General features: G+C 45.1%; 1 protein-coding gene across 6 annotated transcripts; it reads right to left on the reverse strand.

The window, feature by feature from the left end:
• Window positions 1-7690: 7690 nt before the first annotated feature.
• Window positions 7691-20399, reverse strand: LOC139375635 (potassium channel tetramerization domain containing 17). 6 transcript variants are annotated; one of them, XM_071117435.1, is made up of 7 exons: window positions 19908-20399; window positions 12064-12172; window positions 11727-11818; window positions 10497-10592; window positions 9767-9892; window positions 9191-9314; window positions 7691-8237 (listed from the first exon to the last, which is right to left on the reverse strand). In XM_071117435.1, the coding sequence occupies exons 1-6, from the start codon at window positions 20259-20261 to the stop codon at window positions 9225-9227; spliced, it is 867 nt and encodes a 288-aa protein (XP_070973536.1). In that variant the 5' UTR covers window positions 20262-20399; the 3' UTR covers window positions 7691-8237; window positions 9191-9224. The 6 variants fall into 6 exon arrangements, with proteins under 6 accessions (XP_070973536.1, XP_070973534.1, XP_070973533.1 ...); XM_071117433.1 differs by having other exon boundaries at window positions 10497-10595; window positions 19908-20368; XM_071117432.1 differs by having other exon boundaries at window positions 8015-8237; window positions 10449-10592; window positions 19908-20362.
• Window positions 20400-21030: the final 631 nt, after the last annotated feature.

Raw genomic sequence — 21030 nt, forward strand, 5'->3', positions numbered from 1 at the left:
AGACACATCTCAACATCAACTGTTCAGAGACTGTGTGAATCAGGCCTTTATGGTGGAATTTCTGGAAACCACTACCAAAGAACACCAATAAGAAGAAGTTGCTTGGGCCAAGAAACATGAACAATTGACATTAGAATGGTGGAAATATGTATTTTGGTCTGATGAGTCCAAATTTGAGATCTTTGGTTCCAACTGCCGTGTCTTTGTGAGACGCAGAGTCGGTGAACTGATGATCTCCGCACGTGTGGTTCCCATGGTGAAGCAGGTTTGATGGTGCGGGGGTGCTTTGCTGGTGACACAGTCAGTGATTTATTTAGAATTCAAGCCACACTTAATAACCAGCATGGCTACCACAGCATTCTGCAGAAGATACACCATCCCATCTGGTTTGAGCTTAATGGGACTATCATTTGTTTTTCAACAGGACAATGACCTAACACACATCCAGGCTGTGTAAGGTCTATTTGATGAAGAAGGAGAGTGATGGAGTGCTGCATCAGATGACCTGGCCTTCACAATCACCCAAACCTCAACCCAATTGAGTTGAGTGAACTCCTTCAAGACTGTTGGAAAAAGCTTTCCAGGTGAAGCTGATTGAGAGAATGCCAAGAGTGTGCAAAGCTGTCATCAAGGCAAAGGGTGGCTACTTTGAAGAATCTGAAATATAAATATATTTTGATTTGTTTAACACTTTCTTGGTTACTACATGATTCCATGTGTGTTATTTCATAGTTTTGATGTCTTCAATATTATTCCACAATGTTGAACATAGTCAAACATAAAGAAAAACCCTTGAATGAGTAGATGTGTCCAAACTTTTGACTGGTAGTGTATACATACACGTATATATATATATAAATAGATCAAATCTGTCATGCTCATGGATGAGTAGAACTTTTTTTAAATTTTTAAACATGCTGAGGAATACCAGGTTTTCAGCTCAAGTTCTGATGTCTTGGAAAAGCACAAACAGTTTGAGCTAAGGCTACAAACTAGAGTAGTCTCATTAAGGGGGACATCTTCTGATGCAAAACCACCAAAACATGAGGTCAATGCCAGGCACATGGCTAGACATAGAATACATTTTTTAAAACAATGACACATAAAAACAGGAGAAATACAAGATAAGCTTGGTTGTAAAAAATATTTTACAGCAGTAATCATGATTCTGAAAAACACATGCAATTAACATTTCATGAAAATAAATAACCAAAACACATGTACAAAAGAAATGTAGTATAGTAATTTTGCAGTCCGTTGACCGACTCAAACTAATTTTCCCAGAGACTTTGTACATGCCTATATTGTGTTGTTTTTGCTTGAAATCAAGGCACCCAAGCCTCGCGGTTAGAGAGGTAGCCTAGCAGTTAGGGAGGCGAGCCAGCAACTTGAAGTGTGTCTGACGGTAAAAATCTTGTGCGAAGTGAGTTGGCAACATGAGGGTTGCTGGTATCAAATCCTAGATGCCACTGCCTGCCTTTGAGCAAGGCACTTAACCCCCCACAACAACAGCACACAGTTTGGAAGTGCCCACACACTGCTCTAAAAAAACCTGTATATGTATGCTTTGGATGAGTTGGGTTAAAAGCAGATGTCAAATATTGGTTGGACCTTATGTGCAATTTACCAATTAAGTGATCTCAATCCATATGCTATGCTCTTTTTTTGATGACCAAAGCCAAACATTATATTCACAATGCACATGCACAAAAACGCAATATTGCCTCCATGAAAGCTTTTAACTGAAATCAACTCAAATGGTGATCTGTGGGTATGTTGACATGCAGAGACTAGAATGAGTATATTTGCAGTATTTGAAGGTTGCAGAGACAGGCTGTCTCTACTGACAGTGACAATATTGGGCTGCAGGGGCTCGGAGGTGATAATGGCCAGTGCCAAAACCTTCTAATTCAGTTGCAACAATTTTCTGTTCTAAGTGCATGATGCCTTTGACAAGGTCTTATCTCCTTTCTACTCATTTACAGTGAAATACATACAAAAAACTGGCCTGTCATTACAACATGAGCAGAGAACAGGGATGCATCCAAAATGGCACCCTATTCCATATATAGTGCAGTACTCTTGACCAGAGTAGTGCACTATGTAGGGAATAAGGTGCCACTTCAGACGCAGACCTCTTTCAGCACCTTTCTCTTCTTTATCCTGCCAGTGCCTAGAGTGACACTGGAGCCAGTCCAGGGCGACAGGCTGAGAGCTCTGCTCTGCTGAGCATGCACATGCCTCAGGGAACACACATGTCCCGACAGGAAGCACTGCTATGGGTATGTGTGAGTGAGTGAGTGAGTGAGTGAGTGAGTGAGTGAGTGAGTGAGTGAGTGAGTGAGTGAGATGAGTGAGTGAGTGAGTGAGTGAGTGAGTGAGTGAGTGAGTGAGTGAGTGAGTGAGTGAGTGAGTGAGTGAGTGAGTGAGTGAGTGAAAGATGTGTGTGTGTGTATGTGTGTGGACGTGTTTAACTATACTTAAGGTTAGGAAAAATAGGATTTTGAATGGGACTGAATTGTGTGTCCGAACAAAGTTAATTATACAAGACTGTGTGTGTGCGCGTGTCTGTGAGAGAGCGTAAGGGAGTGTGTGTAAGGGGGAAGAGTTTTTTTGTGGTGCTGACTGTGGCCAGTTAGTTGACATCTGTCTGTCTTTCTGTGTGAGTCTCTGTCATGTTGTGTCTTGTCTCTGTCCTTTCCCTTCACCCTGTCTCCCTCTGCTGGTCGTTGTTAGGTTACCTTTTCTCCCCCGCTTTCTCCCAGCTGTTCCTTGTCTCCTCTAACTACCCATTCACCCCGTTTCCCACCTGTTCCCTTTTTCCCTCTGATTAGGTCCCTATATCTCTCTCTGTTTCTGTTCCTGTCCTTGTCGGATTCTTGTTTGTGTTTCATGCCTGAGCCAGACTATCGTCATGTTTGCTGTAACCTTGTCCTGTCCTGTCGGAATCTGCCGGTCTATCTGAGCCTACCTATGTTTGGTTATTAAAGAAGCTCTGTTTAAGTTAGTTCGCTTTTGGGTCCTCATTCACTCACCATAACAGAAGAATCCGACCAAGAATGGACCCAGCGACTTCGGATCCTCTCCACTCAGCCGTCGGGATCCAGGGAGCGATGCTAGGCAGACACGAGCAGGAAGTGTCTGCTGCTCGACATGCCGTTGAGACCCTGGCCACCCAAGTCTCCAACCTCACAGAACAGGTTCACCATCTCCGCCTCGATCCACCGGCCACTTCCAGGGCTTTCGAATCTCCGGAGCCCAGAATCAATAACCCGCCGTGTTACTCTGGGGAGCCCACTGAATGCCGCTCGTTCCTCACCCAGTGTGATATTGTGTTTTCTCTCCAGCCCAACACTTACTCCAGGAGCACTGCTCGTGTCGCCTACGTCATATCTCTCCTTATTGGACGGGCTCGTGAGTGGGGCACGGCAATCTGGGAGGCAAGGGCTGAGTGTACTAACCAGTATCAGGACTTTAAGGAGGAGATGATACGGGTTTTTGATCGATCTGTTTTTGGGGAGGAGGCTTCCAGGGCCCTGTCTTCCCTATGTCAAGGCAATCGATCCATAACAGACTACTCTATTGAGTTTCGCACTCTTGCTGTCTCCAGTGGCTGGAACGAGCCGGCCTTGCTCGCTCGTCTTCTGGAGGGTCTCCGCGCAGAGGTAAAGGATGAGATTCTCTCCCGGGAGGTTCCTTCCAGCGTGGATTCCTTGATTGAACTCGCTATTCGCATTGAGCGACGGGTTGATCTTCGTCACCGAGCTCGTGGAAAGGAGCTCGCGCTCTCCGTCGCCCCCCTCTCCGCATCACTACCATCTTCCTCTGCCGGCTCGGGTGCTGAGCCCATGCAGCTGGGAGGTATCCGCATCTCGACTAAGGAGAGGGAACGGAGAATCACCAACCGCCTCTGTCTCTATTGCGGTTCCGCTGGTCATTTTGTCACTTCATGTCCAGTAAAAGGCCAGAGCTCGTCAGTAAGCGGAGGGCTACTGGTGAGCGCTACTACTCCTGTCTCTCCTTCAAGATCCTGCACTACCTTGTCGGTCCATCTACGCTGGACCGGTTCGTCAGCTTCCTGCAGTGCCTTAATAGACTCTGGGGCGGAGGGCTGTTTTATGGACGAGACCTGGGCTCGGGAACATGACATTCCTCTCAGACAGTTAAAGGAGCCCACGGCCTTGTTCGCCCTGGATGGTAGTCCTCTCCCCAGGATTCAGCGTGAGACGCTACCTTTAACCCTCACTGTTTCTGGTAATCATAGTGAAACCATTTCTTTTTTAATTTTTCGTTCACCTTTTACACCTGTTGTTTTGGGCCATCCCTGGCTAGTTTGTCATAATCCTTCCATTAATTGGTCTAGTAATTCTATCCTCTCCTGGAACGTCTCTTGTCATGTGAAATGTTTAATGTCTGCTATCCCTCCTGTTTCCTCTGTCTCTTCTTCACAGGAGGAGCCTGGTGATTTGACAGGGGTGCCGGAGGAATATCACGATCTGCGCACGGTGTTCAGTCGGTCCAGGGCCACCTCTCTTCCTCCACACCGGTCGTATGATTGTAGTATTGATCTCCTTCCGGGAACCACCCCCCCCCGGGGTAGACTATACTCTCTGTCGGCTCCCGAACGTAAGGCTCTCGAAGATTATTTGTCTGTAGCTCTTGACGCCGGTACCATAGTCCCCTCCTCCTCTCCCGCCGGAGCGGGGTTTTTTTTTGTCAAGAAGAAGGACGGGTCTCTGCGCCCCTGCATAGATTATCGAGGGCTGAATGACATAACAGTGAAGAATCGTTATCCGCTTCCTCTTATGTCTTCAGCCTTCGAGATCCTGCAGGGAGCCAGGTTTTTCACTAAGTTGGACCTTCGTAACGCTTACCATCTCGTGCGCATCAGGGAGGGGGACGAGTGGAAGACGGCGTTTAACACTCCGTTAGGGCACTTTGAATACCGGGTTCTTCCTTTCGGCCTCGCTAACGCTCCAGCTGTCTTTCAGGCATTAGTCAATGATGTCCTGAGAGACATGCTGAACATCTTTGTTTTCGTTTACCTTGACGATATCCTGATTTTTTCACCGTCACTCCAGATTCATGTTCAGCACGTTCGACGTGTCCTCCAGCGCCTTTTAGAGAATTGTCTTTTTGTGAAGGCTGAGAAGTGCACTTTTCATGCCTCCTCCGTCACATTTCTCGGTTCTGTTATTTCCGCTGAAGGCATTAAGATGGATCCCGCTAAGGTCCAAGCTGTCATTGATTGGCCCGTCCCTAAGTCACGCGTCGAGCTGCAGCGCTTTCTCGGCTTCGCGAACTTCTATCGTCGTTTCATCCGTAATTTCGGTCAGGTGGCAGCTCCTCTCACAGCCCTTACTTCTGTCAAGACGTGCTTTAAGTGGTCCGTTTCCGCCCAGGGAGCTTTTGATCTCCTCAAGAATCGTTTTACATCCGCTCCTATCCTTGTTACACCTGACGTCTCTAGACAGTTCGTTGTCGAGGTTGACGCGTCAGAGGTGGGCGTGGGAGCCATTCTTTCTCAGCGCTCCCTCTCTGACGACAAGGTCCACCCATGCGCGTATTTTTCTCATCGCCTGTCGCCGTCGGAACGTAACTATGATGTGGGTAACCGCGAACTGCTCGCCATCCGGTTAGCCCTAGGCGAATGGCGACAGTGGTTGGAGGGGGCGACCGTTCCTTTTGTCGTTTGGACTGACCATAGGAACCTTGAGTACATCCGTTCTGCCAAACGACTTAATGCGCGTCAGGCGCGTTGGGCGCTGTTTTTCGCTCGTTTCGAGTTCGTGATTTCTTATCGTCCGGGCTCTAAGAACACCAAGCCTGATGCTTTGTCTCGTCTCTTCAGTTCTTCAGTAGCCTCCACTGACCCCGAGGGGATTCTCCCTGAGGGGCGTGTTGTCGGGTTGACTGTCTGGGGAATTGAGAGGCAGGTAAAACAAGCGCTCACTCACACTCCGTCGCCGCGCGCTTGTCCTAGGAACCTTCTTTTCGTTCCCGTTCCTACTCGTCTGGCCGTTCTTCAGTGGGCTCACTCTGCCAAGTTAGCCGGCCACCCTGGCGTTCGGGGTACGCTTGCTTCCATTCGCCAGCGTTTTTGGTGGCCCACCCGGGAGCATGACACGCGTCGTTTCGTGGCTGCTTGTTCGGTCTGCGCGCAGACTAAGTCCGGTAACTCTCCTCCTGCCGGCCGTCTCAGGCCGCTTCCTATTCCCTCTCGACCGTGGTCTCACATCGCCTTAGATTTTGTCACCGGACTGCCTTCGTCAGCGGGGAAGACTGTTATTCTTACGGTTGTCGATAGGTTCTCTAAGGCGGCTCATTTCATTCCCCTTGCTAAGCTTCCTTCTGCTAAAGAGACGGCACAAATCATCATCGAGAATGTTTTCAGAATTCATGGCCTTCCGTCAGACGTCGTTTCGGACAGAGGTCCGCAATTCACGTCTCAATTTTGGAGGGAGTTTTGCCGTTTGATTGGGGCTTCCGTCAGTCTCTCTTCCGGCTTTCACCCCCAGTCTAACGGTCAAGCAGAACGGGCCAATCAGACTATTGGTCGCATCTTACGCAGTCTTTCTTTTCGCAACCCTGCGTCTTGGTCAGAACAGCTCCCCTGGGCAGAATACGCCCACAACTCGCTTCCTTCGTCTGCGACCGGGCTATCTCCTTTTCAGAGTAGCCTCGGGTACCAGCCTCCGCTGTTCTCATCTCAGTTCGCCGAGTCCAGCGTCCCCTCCGCTCAGGCTTTTGTCCAACGTTGCGAGCGCACCTGGAAGAGGGTCAGGTCTGCACTTTGCCGTTATAGGGCGCAGACTGTGAGGGCTGCTAATAAGCGTAGAACTAAGAGTCCTAGATATTGTCGCGGTCAGAGAGTTTGGCTCTCCACTCAGAACCTTCCCCTTAAGACGGCTTCTCGCAAGTTGACCCCGCGGTTCATTGGTCCGTTCCGTATTTCTCGGGTCATTAATCCTGTCGCAGTTCGACTTCTTCTTCCGCGATACCTTCGTCGCGTCCACCCGGTCTTCCATGTCTCCTGTATTAAGCCCGTTCTTCGCGCCCCCGCTCGTCTTCCCCCCCCCCCCCCCCATCCTTGTCGAGGGCGCACCCATCTACAGGGTCCGCAGGATTTTGGACATGCGTCCTCGGGGCCGTGGTCACCAGTACCTTGTCGATTGGGAGGGGTACGGTCCTGAGGAGAGGAGTTGGGTTCCCTCTCGGGACGTGCTGGACCGTGCGCTGATCGAGGATTTCCTCCGTTGCCGCCAGGTTTCCTCCTCGAGTGCGCCAGGAGGCGCTCGGTGAGTGGGGGGGTACTGTCATGTTGTGTCTTGTCTCTGTCCTTTCCCTTCACCCTGTCTCCCTCTGCTGGTCGTTGTTAGGTTACCTTTTCTCCCCCGCTTTCTCCCAGCTGTTCCTTGTCTCCTCTAACTACCCATTCACCCCGTTTCCCACCTGTTCCCTTTTTCCCTCTGATTAGGTCCCTATATCTCTCTCTGTTTCTGTTCCTGTCCTTGTCGGATTCTTGTTTGTGTTTCATGCCTGAGCCAGACTATCGTCATGTTTGCTGTAACCTTGTCCTGTCCTGTCGGAATCTGCCGGTCTATCTGAGCCTACCTATGTTTGGTTATTAAAGAAGCTCTGTTTAAGTTAGTTCGCTTTTGGGTCCTCATTCACTCACCATAACAGTCTCACTGTCAATCTCTACTGCAGCAGAGCAGTATCAGAGACAGGACATTGCCACATCACTGGCTCAGGCCCAGGTCTCACTACTGTATATCAAGCATCAGACAAGTCAGAACTACTGCAAACAACAACAATTTACTTATGAGTCAGATTCCACATATTTCATACCATGTTTCACATTTGGATGAGCACATTGATTTGCAGTGCTTTTAATCATTGTCTTTGGTCAAATCTATTTTACTAAGATTCACTAACTTCCATGGCTTAAGTGATTGGAACTAAAATACATAAAAAAATTATAGATGATAATAAAAAAAAACGTTTATTTTATTTTTATTTTTACATATCTCTACACACTTTGAAATGTTGTTGTTTTGCTGCTGGTGAGAGGGACACTTCGATAATCTTTGAAAATAATGTTTGAGCACTTCTGTTTTTTTTTCTCCAGAAGCAACAACAATGATAAAACATATGTCAACAAACACAAAATGAAATGTCAAGCTAAAACAGTACAATTCTCTCTAGTACATCCGGGATCCATGGATCTGAAAAAGCTGAAAGACAAGCACAGACAGGAGAAACATCAGAGGATGCCATCTTTGAAGACAGATTCTCAGTGTTGTATTTCAGAGTTGATCGTTACATGCTCATGTTACATGTTCACATCTCATACTGTGTATCCGCTTTGATTGGGTGACATGTGAAACAATCTAAACACATACAGTAAATGTATGTTATGTTTGATGCTGATGGTGACGATGGGGACAGAATGATAAAGTAATAGTGTTTGTGACATCCAGGACTCCCTTCGTTGTGAATGGAAAAACAACAACATGAGCTTGTATTGTTTCTTTGACACTTCTCGTCACTTGATTAATTGGTGTTTGGATGAACATAAACGTCGCAGCCCCACTGTGCAGTTCTGCCAAAATGTCCCCTTTACACATGTACAAGTAAGATTGTGTGTGTTTGTGTCTTTTTTTCATGTAAAATGTAAAACACACTAATACTACCACTACACAAAATGTCAGGGCTATTCCATGTCATTGCATTGGTAATGAGAGACGTTTAGGTGTCGGGTTGGATCAATGGCAGCACAGCAGCGTCAGCTCATCATTAGTCTGGGAAATCCCAGATCTAGGGCATTGTTAATGTGGGAGGCAACCCGCCTGCCTAGTGAGACTAACTCATCATCAGACCAGCTGGGTTACGCTGCTGAACAGATCATTTTCCAGGCAGGACACAATGTCCCCAGAGCAAATCGAACACTCTGGCATCACACATGGTATTTCAAACAAATAGTAGTTCACTTTTTAAGATGGGGAGCAAAAGTGCAAGGCCTACTTTTTTCTCTCTACATATTTGTAAATCAAAAAAACTTTAATAAAAGTTAGTCTCTCCTTGGCCTTTGAATACTGTATGGAGTTTGAGGCAAGGCAATGTAATGCTGTGGAACAGCCCTGGATCCCTTTTGATCACACAGGATCCCTTTTGATCACATCCTCACCCATTCACGTCTTTGGAACACTGACACAAGACTGTCATTCCCTTATCCACTCATTCGGGGTGGTATTTCTCTCTCTTCCCTCCACCTCATCCTGCGCTCCTTTCTCCTGCTGCACCTCTGAAGCCTTCACTCCAATAAAAGGACGGAGAATAAAAAAAACGAGACAGAACGACAACAAAAAAGAATGAACAGATTGAGTATCTGGGAGAGGGAGAGAGATTGAGAGTGAAAGAGAAAGAGAGAGCGAGAGAGAGGGAGGTGTGGATGATGGAGTGAATGTGAATGCGCTTGTGAATGACATTTGAGAGTTGTGTGTGTGACATTCAGTGTTTGAGTGGAAAATGCCAACACTAAGATCAAAGGATACTCAGATCATCTTGGATGAAGAGAAATGTCACATGGAGACACTCTGTGACAGATCCGTATCCTGCTACTTCAGACCTTTGTGGAAGTGAATGGTGGTGATATGTGAATGGTGTGTGGTGTACGATGTATGAGTATATCCCTAAGACACATCTGCCCATGTACCTGTGTGTGTGTGTGTGTGTGTATATGTTTCCTGTGTGTCAGTCTCACCTTGGTCTTGTGGCTCTGTTCGGTGCCCAGGCCTGAGCCAGGTGTGTGTAGCTCCTTGGACACCACACACAGAAACTCTGCCTGGTCCTCTGTCCCATAGCTATACGACGAACCAATGTTTACCATCTATTAGAGACAGAGAGAAAAAGAGAGATGGAGTAACAAAAAAAAAGAGAAAGAAAGTTGGACAGAGAAAGAGAGGTGGCCCGTATCACAGCAGGTAAAGTCATGGATGCTCATGCAGGGAGGAGGGACAGAGGGTAAGGACAGCCTAGCAGCACTACATGTCTGCTACAACTCTACTGTGGGCAGTGAGACTGAACTGTACACCCTGAAGCACTGACGGCAATGTTTAGCATTACAGTACTACTCAAAACACTTTACTGAACTGGCAATGTGCCAACATATGGTAGCTTCCAATGGAGCTTTCTTGGCTCTGCTTCCTTTTTGCATCTCCTTTCCCTTATGATCACTGGTCTGTGTCTGTTTAGATCAGTCTTCTTCTGAGCGGAAGGAAATGTGAAAAGGAGGCCGTTTTTGTGAGCAGATTGGGACTGGGTCTTGGTCTCGGACTGGTCTGATTGGTCTGACTCTGAGGCTCTGATTGGCTAACAGAGAGCAGGAAAGGGGTTGATTGGTTGGGAGTGTGGTAGAGCAGAGCAGCAGCGTGAGTCCAACCCACAGTCCAGAGCAGTCCGGTGCGGGGCTTTCTGCAGGTGCGCACGCTGACCTGCTCAAACTTCCAGCCGTCTGACATGGTGGAAACCATCTGGGTCAGCTCCTCCTCCTGGCACTGCAGCACCCGGTACACATGTTTAGGAGGCACCTGCTGATGGACGGAGAGAGAGAGAAGAGTGTGGAGAGAGAGAAATGTAAACACTGCAGCACCCGGTACACATGTTTAGGAGGCACCTGCTGATGGACAGAGAGAGAGAGGGTGTAAAAGGAGGAGAAGGAGGAGGAGGAAGAGAGGGAGGGAATGTACAGATATAGGTAGGTGGGAAAGGTGTATGGATGTAGAGAGAGAGAGAGAGGGGGGGGGGGGTCTAGGAAGGGAGAGAACGAGACAGAAGAGAAAACAGAGTGACCAATAGTTGTACAAGGTGAGATGTTTGTAAGGAAAGGAAAGTAAAGGCATTTATTAGCAGAGAGAAAGAGGATTGGGAGAGCAAGAGGTTAGCAAGAGGTAGTGATGTTTGGAAGATGAATGATAGTGAGAGTGAGCATTAGGGTTGGGTGCTATCACCATACTGGAACATATGATATTACCTAAATATAATATTTCATATTTTATTTTTGTGTACGCATCTAGGAGGGGATTGAAAGGCTGCTGTAACTAAGAGTCTTGATTTTGACATCTAGCCACTAGCCAAATGCATAGCTGGTGCCCTGAGCTTGATATAATTGATTTGACACATTTTAGATTTCTTATAGTTATGAGCAGTGATGTAGTACGCACCCCCACAGCCCACAGTGTGTGTGTGCATGAGCGTGTGTCTAGCCGAAGGGTAGAGACGGAGGGTACAGTAAAGTGTATAATACAGAGAGAGTAGGAGGAAGATTGAAAGTTACATAACAGAAATCATAGACATGATGGGTGAAATATACTGAAAAATAACTTTCAAATACAGAAAGAGTGAAACACATGGCTGAACAGTCTTTCTGCTTGGCACATGCACAAGTCTGTTTTTGTTTTAGCAGACCTGTAGCCATCTTGTATTGTGTAAATCCCTGTATCTTATCTACTGTGTGTGTGTGTGTGTGTGTGTGTGTATTTTTCCTACCTTATCAGGACCACAATGTCCTGACAAGTCACCAGAAAGTCTTGACAAGGTAGGAAAAAAAGAACAATCATGGCGTTTCTCATGCCCTGAATTAGGATTAAGAAGAAAAAAAATGTACTCCCCAAAAAGTCCAGAAAATTCACAAAAACAAAGCTGAGTGTGTGTGTGTGTTTGACCTGTGTGACTTTACAGTCCCGCTCCAGGATCCTCTCCTTGATCAGTTTTATCAGAGGAGTGATGTTGTAGAACTCAGCCTCCTCTAACACACCTGGGACAGAGCAGAGCAGAGCAGAGCACAACACAACACAACACAACACAAACACACACACACACACACACACACACACACACACACACACACACACACACACACACACACACACACACACACACACACACACACACACACACACACACGGTCAATCAAAGTGTTATTACATTCTTATTACCAATCTTACTATACATTATAATAGCATCATAACGCAATGTCTAATACCAAATGTAATCTAGTACCTTCTTCAGCCAGCTCCTTGTTGTAGACCAGTTTGCCGTGTCGCAGGTAGTTAAGGATGGGGCCGAAGTAGGTGGGGTCTCTGTCTATCACATAGGCCCCTGTCTCGTCCTACAACAGAGGAAGGGAGAGAACAACCATAAGAATTAATAAAGGTATTAATATGAGATCAATATTAAGTGCTATTCTATTGTGCAATTCTATTGTATTGGGTTTTGGTCGAGATCTATGTTTGGAAACCCACTTGCGATCACTTGTTTCAAACTAACAGCAAAAGTCCTCTTTTCAGAGTGATAAGAGTGGCACTATTAGAGCCTAGTGGTTCTATATTACAGATAGTGCGAGAGAGATTCAGAGAGTGTGGTGGGGGGATAGAGATAAGGAGAGAGAGAGGGGATATACACAGAGGGACTGAGAGTGAAGAGAGAGAGAAAGATATGAAGAGATGGGGATAGAAAGATTGAGAGAGAGCCTGTTACATTCACATGGCGTGGCCCTTTCTTAGCTGACGGCATGCCAGTGCCTTTACAGCATCTCCATAAAGCTCTCCCTGCACGCCGATTACTAAACCAGCCATAGGCACCCATTTTCAAACACAGAGATGCAGAGACTCTAGACAGAGAGAGGGAGGTAGAGAGAGATGAGAAAGGGGAGGAGAGAGAGGCCAAGGAGTTCAGAAAGAGGAAATTGGGAGAGAGGGATTCAGGAACACAAACAAGTGGCAGAGTGGAGCGAGCTAGATAAGAGAGGAGAAGAAAGACAGAAGTAGCTGATTAAGGAGCAGATGGAGAGCGGGATGGAGAAGAGGGGAGGGATGGAGAGGCTGTGGTAAGAGGGCACAGCTCTGAATCTGAATCGAAGAAGTGCTGCAAAATAATAGGAATGGAGGGAAAGGATTGAGAGCCTGCAGATTAGAGCGAGAGCGAGAGAGAGAAGGCAGAGGGATGGAGGGTATGTGAGGCACTCAGCTGAATGAAGAAGGGACTGGGGAGACAGGCAGAGAAGAATCGATTGGAGATGAGAGCTGGCAGACACTGGATAGAGGAGGACAGACAGCAGGAGGGAGAGAGAGACAGAGAAACAGAAAGAGAGAGATACAGAGGACAGACAAGGGCACAGGGAGAGTTGCTGGGGGAAAGGGGGCTAGACAGAGGCAGAGAGACAAACAAACCCAGAGCAACTACAGTTGAGGACAGACAGACACCTCCTCATTGACAGTATGTATGATGACGACACCTGTGTGAGGCTTCCAGAATATCTAGGTACCCTCGCTATGAATGATAAACACATGCACTCAGGCATGAACGCACACACTGAGGGTGAAGATGAAAAATTGGCTATATCTGTGATCTCCTGTGATCCTGGCCTGTCTGTTCAGCCACACTGCCGCCAGTCAGCCCATTAAAAAAAATTCCACGGAAGATTCAATCCTCATCTGGTGTGTTAATGATTTACCCAAGGAACTACACAGTGTGCCTAGCCTAGTCTCTATGGGGGCCTCACTGGGTCCCACAGGAAATATATGTTAGGCAAACAGAGGTGTTATTTGTCTCAGCACAGAAATAGAGACAGACACAGACACACATACAATCTTTACTTCCTCTCCTGGTGTGAAAACACTGGCTGAGACCAAACTGAACCAGTCTAATGCTAGCCTGGTCAGGTCATTTCCATCTAAAAGGACCCATGTGTACCAACATGTGAAGTTCATAGGAGAATATCAAATTGAGTGTCTAATAAAAGCGAAGAGTATTTTATTTATTTATTAAGGCATATATACATTTGTCAACTATTTTCCATCCTAAAAATTAAGAACACGCTTTGATTTCTGGTCAAACCGATGGAAAAGGGGTCTTGGAAAAGATCTGACAGAGAATGTCTTAAAGGGCATCAGAAATGCATCAAAACACAATAATGTTGAAGTAAAGACTAATATCAAAACATATTTAGTTTTGCCTTCTGAAACTTTAAGAAACACTGCCTTGAAATTCCTTTACCAAAAACCCACCTATCTTTCAGATATTTTCTCATTTATTTTCCTCATGAAGAGGGAGGATAATTAAAGTCTGTGTTTTTTTTGTGTGTTTTACATTTTTTGTTACCCCCTTTTCTCCTTTATTTTGTAGTATCCAATTGTTAGTAGTTACTATCTTGTCTCATCGCTACAACTCCCGTACGAGCACCTGCACCTGGCGACCTGGTTAGCCCGCCACAGGAGTCGCTAGTGCGCGATGAGACAAGGATATGCCTACCGGCCAAACCCTCCCTAACCCGGACGACGCTAGCTCAATTGTGCGTCGCCCCATGGACCTCCCTGTCGCGGCCGGTTTTCCAATGTCATGTCATTGCTGACACCCCATTCTTTCTGCAGACATTGTTGAAATCTCAGCAGATATTTAACCGTTTTTGGAAAACCTGGACACAAAAAACTGAGGGAGATTTTTACCGAAATTCTGTTACCAAACTTTGCATTTGCACAGTTCTTTCAGTAAATGTGTTTTTTTGTAAAAATGTTCTGTGTAAATTTTTAAAAAGTAGTCTTGTGTATAGAGTTGTAGGGTTTGTTAAACTTTGAAATCAAGTGTTTTACTGAACTGCCTTTATCCTGTATGACAACATAAACGATAAAGTTGGCTGAAGCGCATACAGATCTGAAACTGTGCTACTTCAGTGCTGGGTCTATTTTGGATTGGAGGTCAAATAGTACACACAAGAGCACATAACACCAGCCTCTAACATGGTAAAGTCCTAATCACTCTGCCAACAACAGTGCTGCTGCATATTGCGCAGAAATATGCAGATCCCTTGACTTTTTCCACATTTTCTTGTGTTACATCCGGAATTTAAAAAGGATTAAATTTAGATTTTTTTGTCACTGGCCTACACACTATACCCCATAATGTCTAAGTAGAATTATCTCAATCCAAATGGTTACTAATTAGTTAAATGAAAAGCTGATATGTCTTGAGTCAACCAGTATTCAGACACTTTGTTATGGCTAGCCTCAATATATTCAAGAGTAAAAATGTACTTAACAAGTCACATAATCAGTTGCATGGACTCACTCTGTGTGCAATAATAATGTTTTACATGATTTTTGAATGACTGCGTCATCTCTGTACCCAACACATACAATTATCTGTAAGGTCCCTCAGTCGAGCAGTGCATTTCGAACACAGCTTTAACCACAAAGACAAGGGAGGTTTTCCAATGCCTCGCAAAGAAGGGCACCTATTGGTAGATGGGTAAAAATAAAAAAGCAGACATTAAATATCTCTTTGAGCATGGTGGTTATTCTTTACACTTTAGATGGTGTATCAATACACCCAGGCACTACAAAGATACAGGCATTCTTCCTAACTCAGTTGCTGGAGAGGAAGGAAACCGCTCAGGGATTTGGCTAATGGTGACTTTAAAACAGTTAGGAGAGTATAATGGCTGTGATAGTAGAAAAACTGAGCATGGATCAACCACATTGTAGTTACTCCACAATACTAACTTAATTGAAAGAGTAAAAAGAAGGAAGCCTGTACAGAATAAAAATATTCCAAAACATGCATCCTGTTTGCAACAAGGCACTAAAGAAATACTGCAAAAAATGTAGCTAAGCAATTAACTTTTTGTCCTGAATACAAAATGTTACGTTTGGGGTAAATCCAATACAGAGTACCACTCTCCATATTTTCAAGCATAGAGGTGGCTGCATCATGTTTTGGGTATACTTGTGATCGTTGAGGACTGGGGAGTTTTTAATAATAACCTAAAAATAACCTAAAGCCAAATCTACAATGGAGTTGTTTACCAAGAAGACTGTGAATGTTCCAGAGTGGCTGAGTTACAGCCACTCTGCAACTTAAATCTACTTGAAAATCTATGGCAATTATCAACTAGGGCTGACCCCAATGAGTCGACTGGTCATTGTTTGGTTGATAGGCTGTTGGTCGACCAATCATTTTTAGTAGAGCAGTATTAAATACACATTTGTGCCCATCTCAGTGAACTAATACATTGCTGAGGTCTAGACTAAAAGCCAATATATGCTTGATCGGAAAATATGGTCGGTGGCTCCAAATGGAGTGTGGACCTTTGTATCGCATCGGCCATGTGCCTCCCAAATATTGTAACAATGTGGAGGGCTCCATATAGCTCCGCATTGATTGGTTGACGGTAGGTGGGGGCGGTACATCCTGTATAAACCCAAACTCACTTCCTTGACAACTTCCTTCACAACAGCTCTGCACTGCTCCACGAAGCGCAAGAAGTATGAATCCCCTGACATCTGCACAGGCTATTACTGTAAATACTGCATGGCCAATGCAGACATCGGATTGACCATGTAGCGCCCAGATGCACAATGCACTTCTCTCTCCAGAATGCGCTCTCTCCCCGCCAATTGGGCACATTCATTGTTTTCTAACTTAATTATGAGAATTGTTTGCGTTTGATTGTTAGTGTATATCAATTCCCCATTACATACTGTATATCACCAGTAGAACAGGACACACACCCGATTACGCTTAGAAGTAGGCCTAGAGGCTACCTGGCCAGCGCACAAATGTAGGCCGAAAGAACAGACAACTTTCGGTAGACTATGATCAACAACCAATTTGACAGAATTTCGAAAAGAAAAATGGAATGTTGCACAATCCATGTGTGGAAAGCTATTAGAGACTAACCCAAAAAGACTCACAGCTGTAATCGCTGCCAAAGGTGCTTGTACAAAGTATTGACTCAGGCATGTGAATACTTATGTAAATGAGATATTTCTATATTACATTTTGATACATGTGAAACATTTCTAAAAACATGTTTTCACTTTGTCACTATGGGGTATTGTGTGTAGATGGGTGAAAAAAGATATATATTCTGATTTCAGGCCGTAACACAACAAAATGTGGAATAAGTCAAGGGTTATGAATAGTTTCTGAAGGCACTGTATGTAGTACTTTAAAGTATTTTTTACTGACTGGACTACACACGCAACTTTTTTTCTCCAAAATAAAATATTTGTGAAATAGGCAAGACTTTCCTTTCTTTTTCGGCACCAGACCTGCCTAATTTGAACTTTAACTTAACAGACTAAATTACACATCCTGTAAACATCTGACTCCAGAGTGATCTGTTCTTGAAATTTGTAGTTTTCAGATTTAGATATGATCATTTTTCACAAAATAGTTTGAGAAGAAAAATGTATTTAATCGACATCCATGTAATCGGCGCCCGGGGAGCAAAATCAAATAAATTCAAACTTTATATGTCACATGCTCCGAAAATAACATGTGTAGAGCTGACCGTGAAAATAACATGTGTAGAGCTGACCGTGAAAATAACATGTGTAGTGCTTACCGTGAAAATAACATGTGTAGAGCTTACCGTGAAAATAACATGTGTAGAGCTTACCGTGAAAATAACATGTGTAGAGCTTACCGTGAAAATAACATGTGTAGAGCTGACCGTGAAATGCTTACTTACAAGCCCTTAACCAACAGCGCAGTTCAAGAAAGAGTTAAGAAAATATTTACCAAATAAACTAAAGTAAAAAAATGATAAAAAGTAACACAATAAAATAACAATAACAGGGCTATATACAGGGGGTACTGGTCAATGTGTGGGGGTACAGGTTAGTCTAGGTCATTGCTAAATGTAGGTAGGGTGAAGTGACTATGCATAGATAATAAACAGCAGGTAGCAGCAGTGTTAAAAAAACAAATGGGGGGAGGGGTGGGGGGGTCAATGTAAATAATCCAGTGGCCATTTGGTTAAGTGTTTAGCAGTCTTATGGCTTGGGGGTAGAAACGGTTGTTGTGGTGGTTAACTGCCTTGCTCAACGGCAGAACGGCATATTTCTTCACCTTACCGACTCAGGGATTACGAACAAGCAAACTTTCGGTTACTGTCCCAACTCCCTAACCGCTGTATCTTATCACTACCCAGGTTATCAAGATGAGTTTGGGCTTGTGTTGGAATCTGCAGTGACAGAGGGTGGAGGGAGAGGCTTCACAACAATCCTGAACTGTGATAACGGAGAACCTGTAACTACAGTACTGGAGTACTGTGGACAGAGCCAGAAGGAGAGCAGGAGGAGTGAAAGAGGAGCAGGAGGAGGAGAGGCGGACAAAAGGAGAATATAATGAGAGAAAGAAAGAGCAGGAGGGGGACAGGAAGGGACAAGAGGATGGGAGTGGAAGTCAGGGCAGGGGTGACAGCAGGCACCAGGGATGTATTTTGGGACAGAGAGGGGGGGCAAGCCTGTAGGTGCCAGACAGACAATAATCTTATTAAAATAGTAATACACAGTTGGTGTGTGTGTGTCTTTGTGTGTGTGTTCTAAACACTGCGGCAACCCACTGCAGCGGATAACAATAGAGCTCCTGTGAAGATAGAATCACCTGGGTAACAGAAAAATAAAAACACAGCTAGTGGCCTAGTACTTGTTCTTCTCTTTCTTCTGTGGATGTAATGTTGGACTTAGGTACTCTGTATTCCTGAGGACTCTATGGGGCCTTTCATCATAAGCCAGGTTACAAGAAGGGACTAACAGTAAATTAGTGGGGAGAAAAAGAAGTGGACTGCTAGTACTGTTTTAGAAACAGTTCATTAAGAGGCAATGACATGACAGTAGCCTGAGAGGAATAAGATGACTCAAGTGTGAGAAGAGAATGAAAAGAAAGAGGAGAGAAAGGAGAGAGGGACCATAAAAGGGGTGAGAGATAACAGAGGAGAGGAGGGAGTGTTTAGATGGGGTTTGACTAGAGGCATAGAGAGGGAGAGACAGACAGAGAGAGAGAGAGACAGACAGAGAGAGAGAGAAAGAGAGAGAGAGAGAGAGAGAGGAGGAATGAAGGTCACACACAAAGATGATGCGACTTATCTATTCACTGTGGCCAGTGGTGCAGGAGGACAGAGACAGATGTGCGCACACACACACACACACACACAGAGGGCGAAGATTAAAAATGAGCTACTCTGTCTCTCTATCGCCTGTCATCCTGGCCTCTCTGTTCAGCCACACTGCCTCCGGTCAGGAAAAGTCAACCCTCATCTGGTGTGTTCATGATTTACCCGGAATTTGCACAAGGAACTACACGGTGTGCCGAGCCTAGTGCCAGGTCCCTTAGTAGGTCCCACAGGGAAACAGAGGTGTTATTTACCTCAACAGAGACAGTCACACATACAATCTCTTTACTTATTCTATGGAAAGAGAGAAAAAGACAGAGGGAGAGAAAGACAGAGAGGGAGAGAAAGAGAGAGTCGGAACGAGACTAATGGACACTAGGGCATTAATGAAGGTCACACAAAGATGATGCACCTTATCTACTCACCGTAACCAGTGATGCAGGAGGGCAAATCAATTTTAGCAGCCTACTATAGGGCTATGTTTGAAGCCAAGGGACAATACTATCTGTGATCACACATACAGAAAGGCAGACACTGAAATAAATCCTATTATAGGCTTACTTCATTAGTGATGTACTGTATTTCACGAACAGATCAGTCACATATTGCCAACCTATCTATAGATATTTGTCTACCCCACCACTCTCCTCCCCCTCTGTGCTGCCAGCATAAACACTCTGCACATGTCTGAATTCGGCAGCCAGTGCACATCCATCTGACTCACTGGGTATTGGGTAGAGCCATATCTGGTGGTGGGTAGGCGTACCACAGAGCCATATCTACTGGCACCATTCAAATGTAATTGATTCGTCTATCTATCCAATCATCCATCCATTCAATTAATTAATTCCATCAAGTGATCATGAGAGTTCGATGAACATCTTGCCTTATCGCTCTTCTCTGATATGTTATCTTGATCGAAGCCAAGCGTTTGATCAACTCGCCTTACCGTGTCCGAATGTAAGTCCTGGTGTTGACAGAGCCGATAGAGAAAGGACGTTTGTTCTTTGAGTAGGGTATGTCGCGTTGTGAGGAATACTGTGCCGCCGACGTTCAACCGGACCCATTTCCCGTTATTTCCCACTGTAGGGTTGACTCCAGAGCCGTTCCCGATGCTATGAGTTCCTGTCCCGCTCGATGCGGTAGCGCTCGAAGTGGCCGTGGTCGTATTCTCGCTTCCCTCGCTATCTTTGTTATTATTGTTGTTGTTGTTATTATTGTTATTGTAGCCATGAGGTGTCGGTAACGAACCGACTTCTGATTCAGCCTGCGGCACAGATTTCCTTTTATCCTCCGTTGCCATTAGGAAATAGCAATGGATGCAAGCAACGTTAAAAAGCAATAGCTTGCGTACCAACTGCCGTTTCAGCTTCTTCTCCCTTTCAACAACGCCTGTTCCCTCTCTACCACAACCGTGTACCGCTTTGACTCGAGCTCCGCCTATCTTCCACCGGTTGAGCAACCGGAGCGTCATGTCCAAGCTGTTGCCGTGCACCGAGAACTGTGGATCTTGTAGTTCCAAAATCTTGCCTAAAGAAAATAATGTCAAAATAAAATGAAAATTGTATGATAGCCTAATATTATTCAATAACTATCTGAGCCAAGACTGCAATTATTTTCAACTGCATTGTTGAGTAAATTGTGGGGAATGAGAAACATACCATTTGTAATAGACAAAGTGTAATACATGTAGTTTAATTACACAGGATTAGGTTGATTGCTATTAGTTCTACACACATCTTTCATCAAAAGGTTCACAAATGACTCACAAACAAATCCCACCTGAGAATATCATTATTAGATTGTACAGACAAAAATATAAACACAACATGCAACAATTTCAAAGATTTTACTGAGGTACAGTTCAGATAAGGAAATCAGTATATTTAAATACATTCATTAGGCCCTAGTCTATGGATTTCACATGACTGGGAATACAGATATGCATCTGTTGGTCACAGATCAGAAAACCAGTCAGTATCTGGTGCGAGCACCACTTGCCTCATGCAGTGCAACACATCTCCTTCACATAGAGTTGATCAGGCTGTTGATTTTGGCCTGTGGAATATTGT

This window comes from Oncorhynchus clarkii, chromosome 20, assembly GCF_045791955.1.
Source record: "Oncorhynchus clarkii lewisi isolate Uvic-CL-2024 chromosome 20, UVic_Ocla_1.0, whole genome shotgun sequence".
In the NCBI taxonomy this organism is placed as follows: domain Eukaryota; kingdom Metazoa; phylum Chordata; class Actinopteri; order Salmoniformes; family Salmonidae; genus Oncorhynchus; species Oncorhynchus clarkii.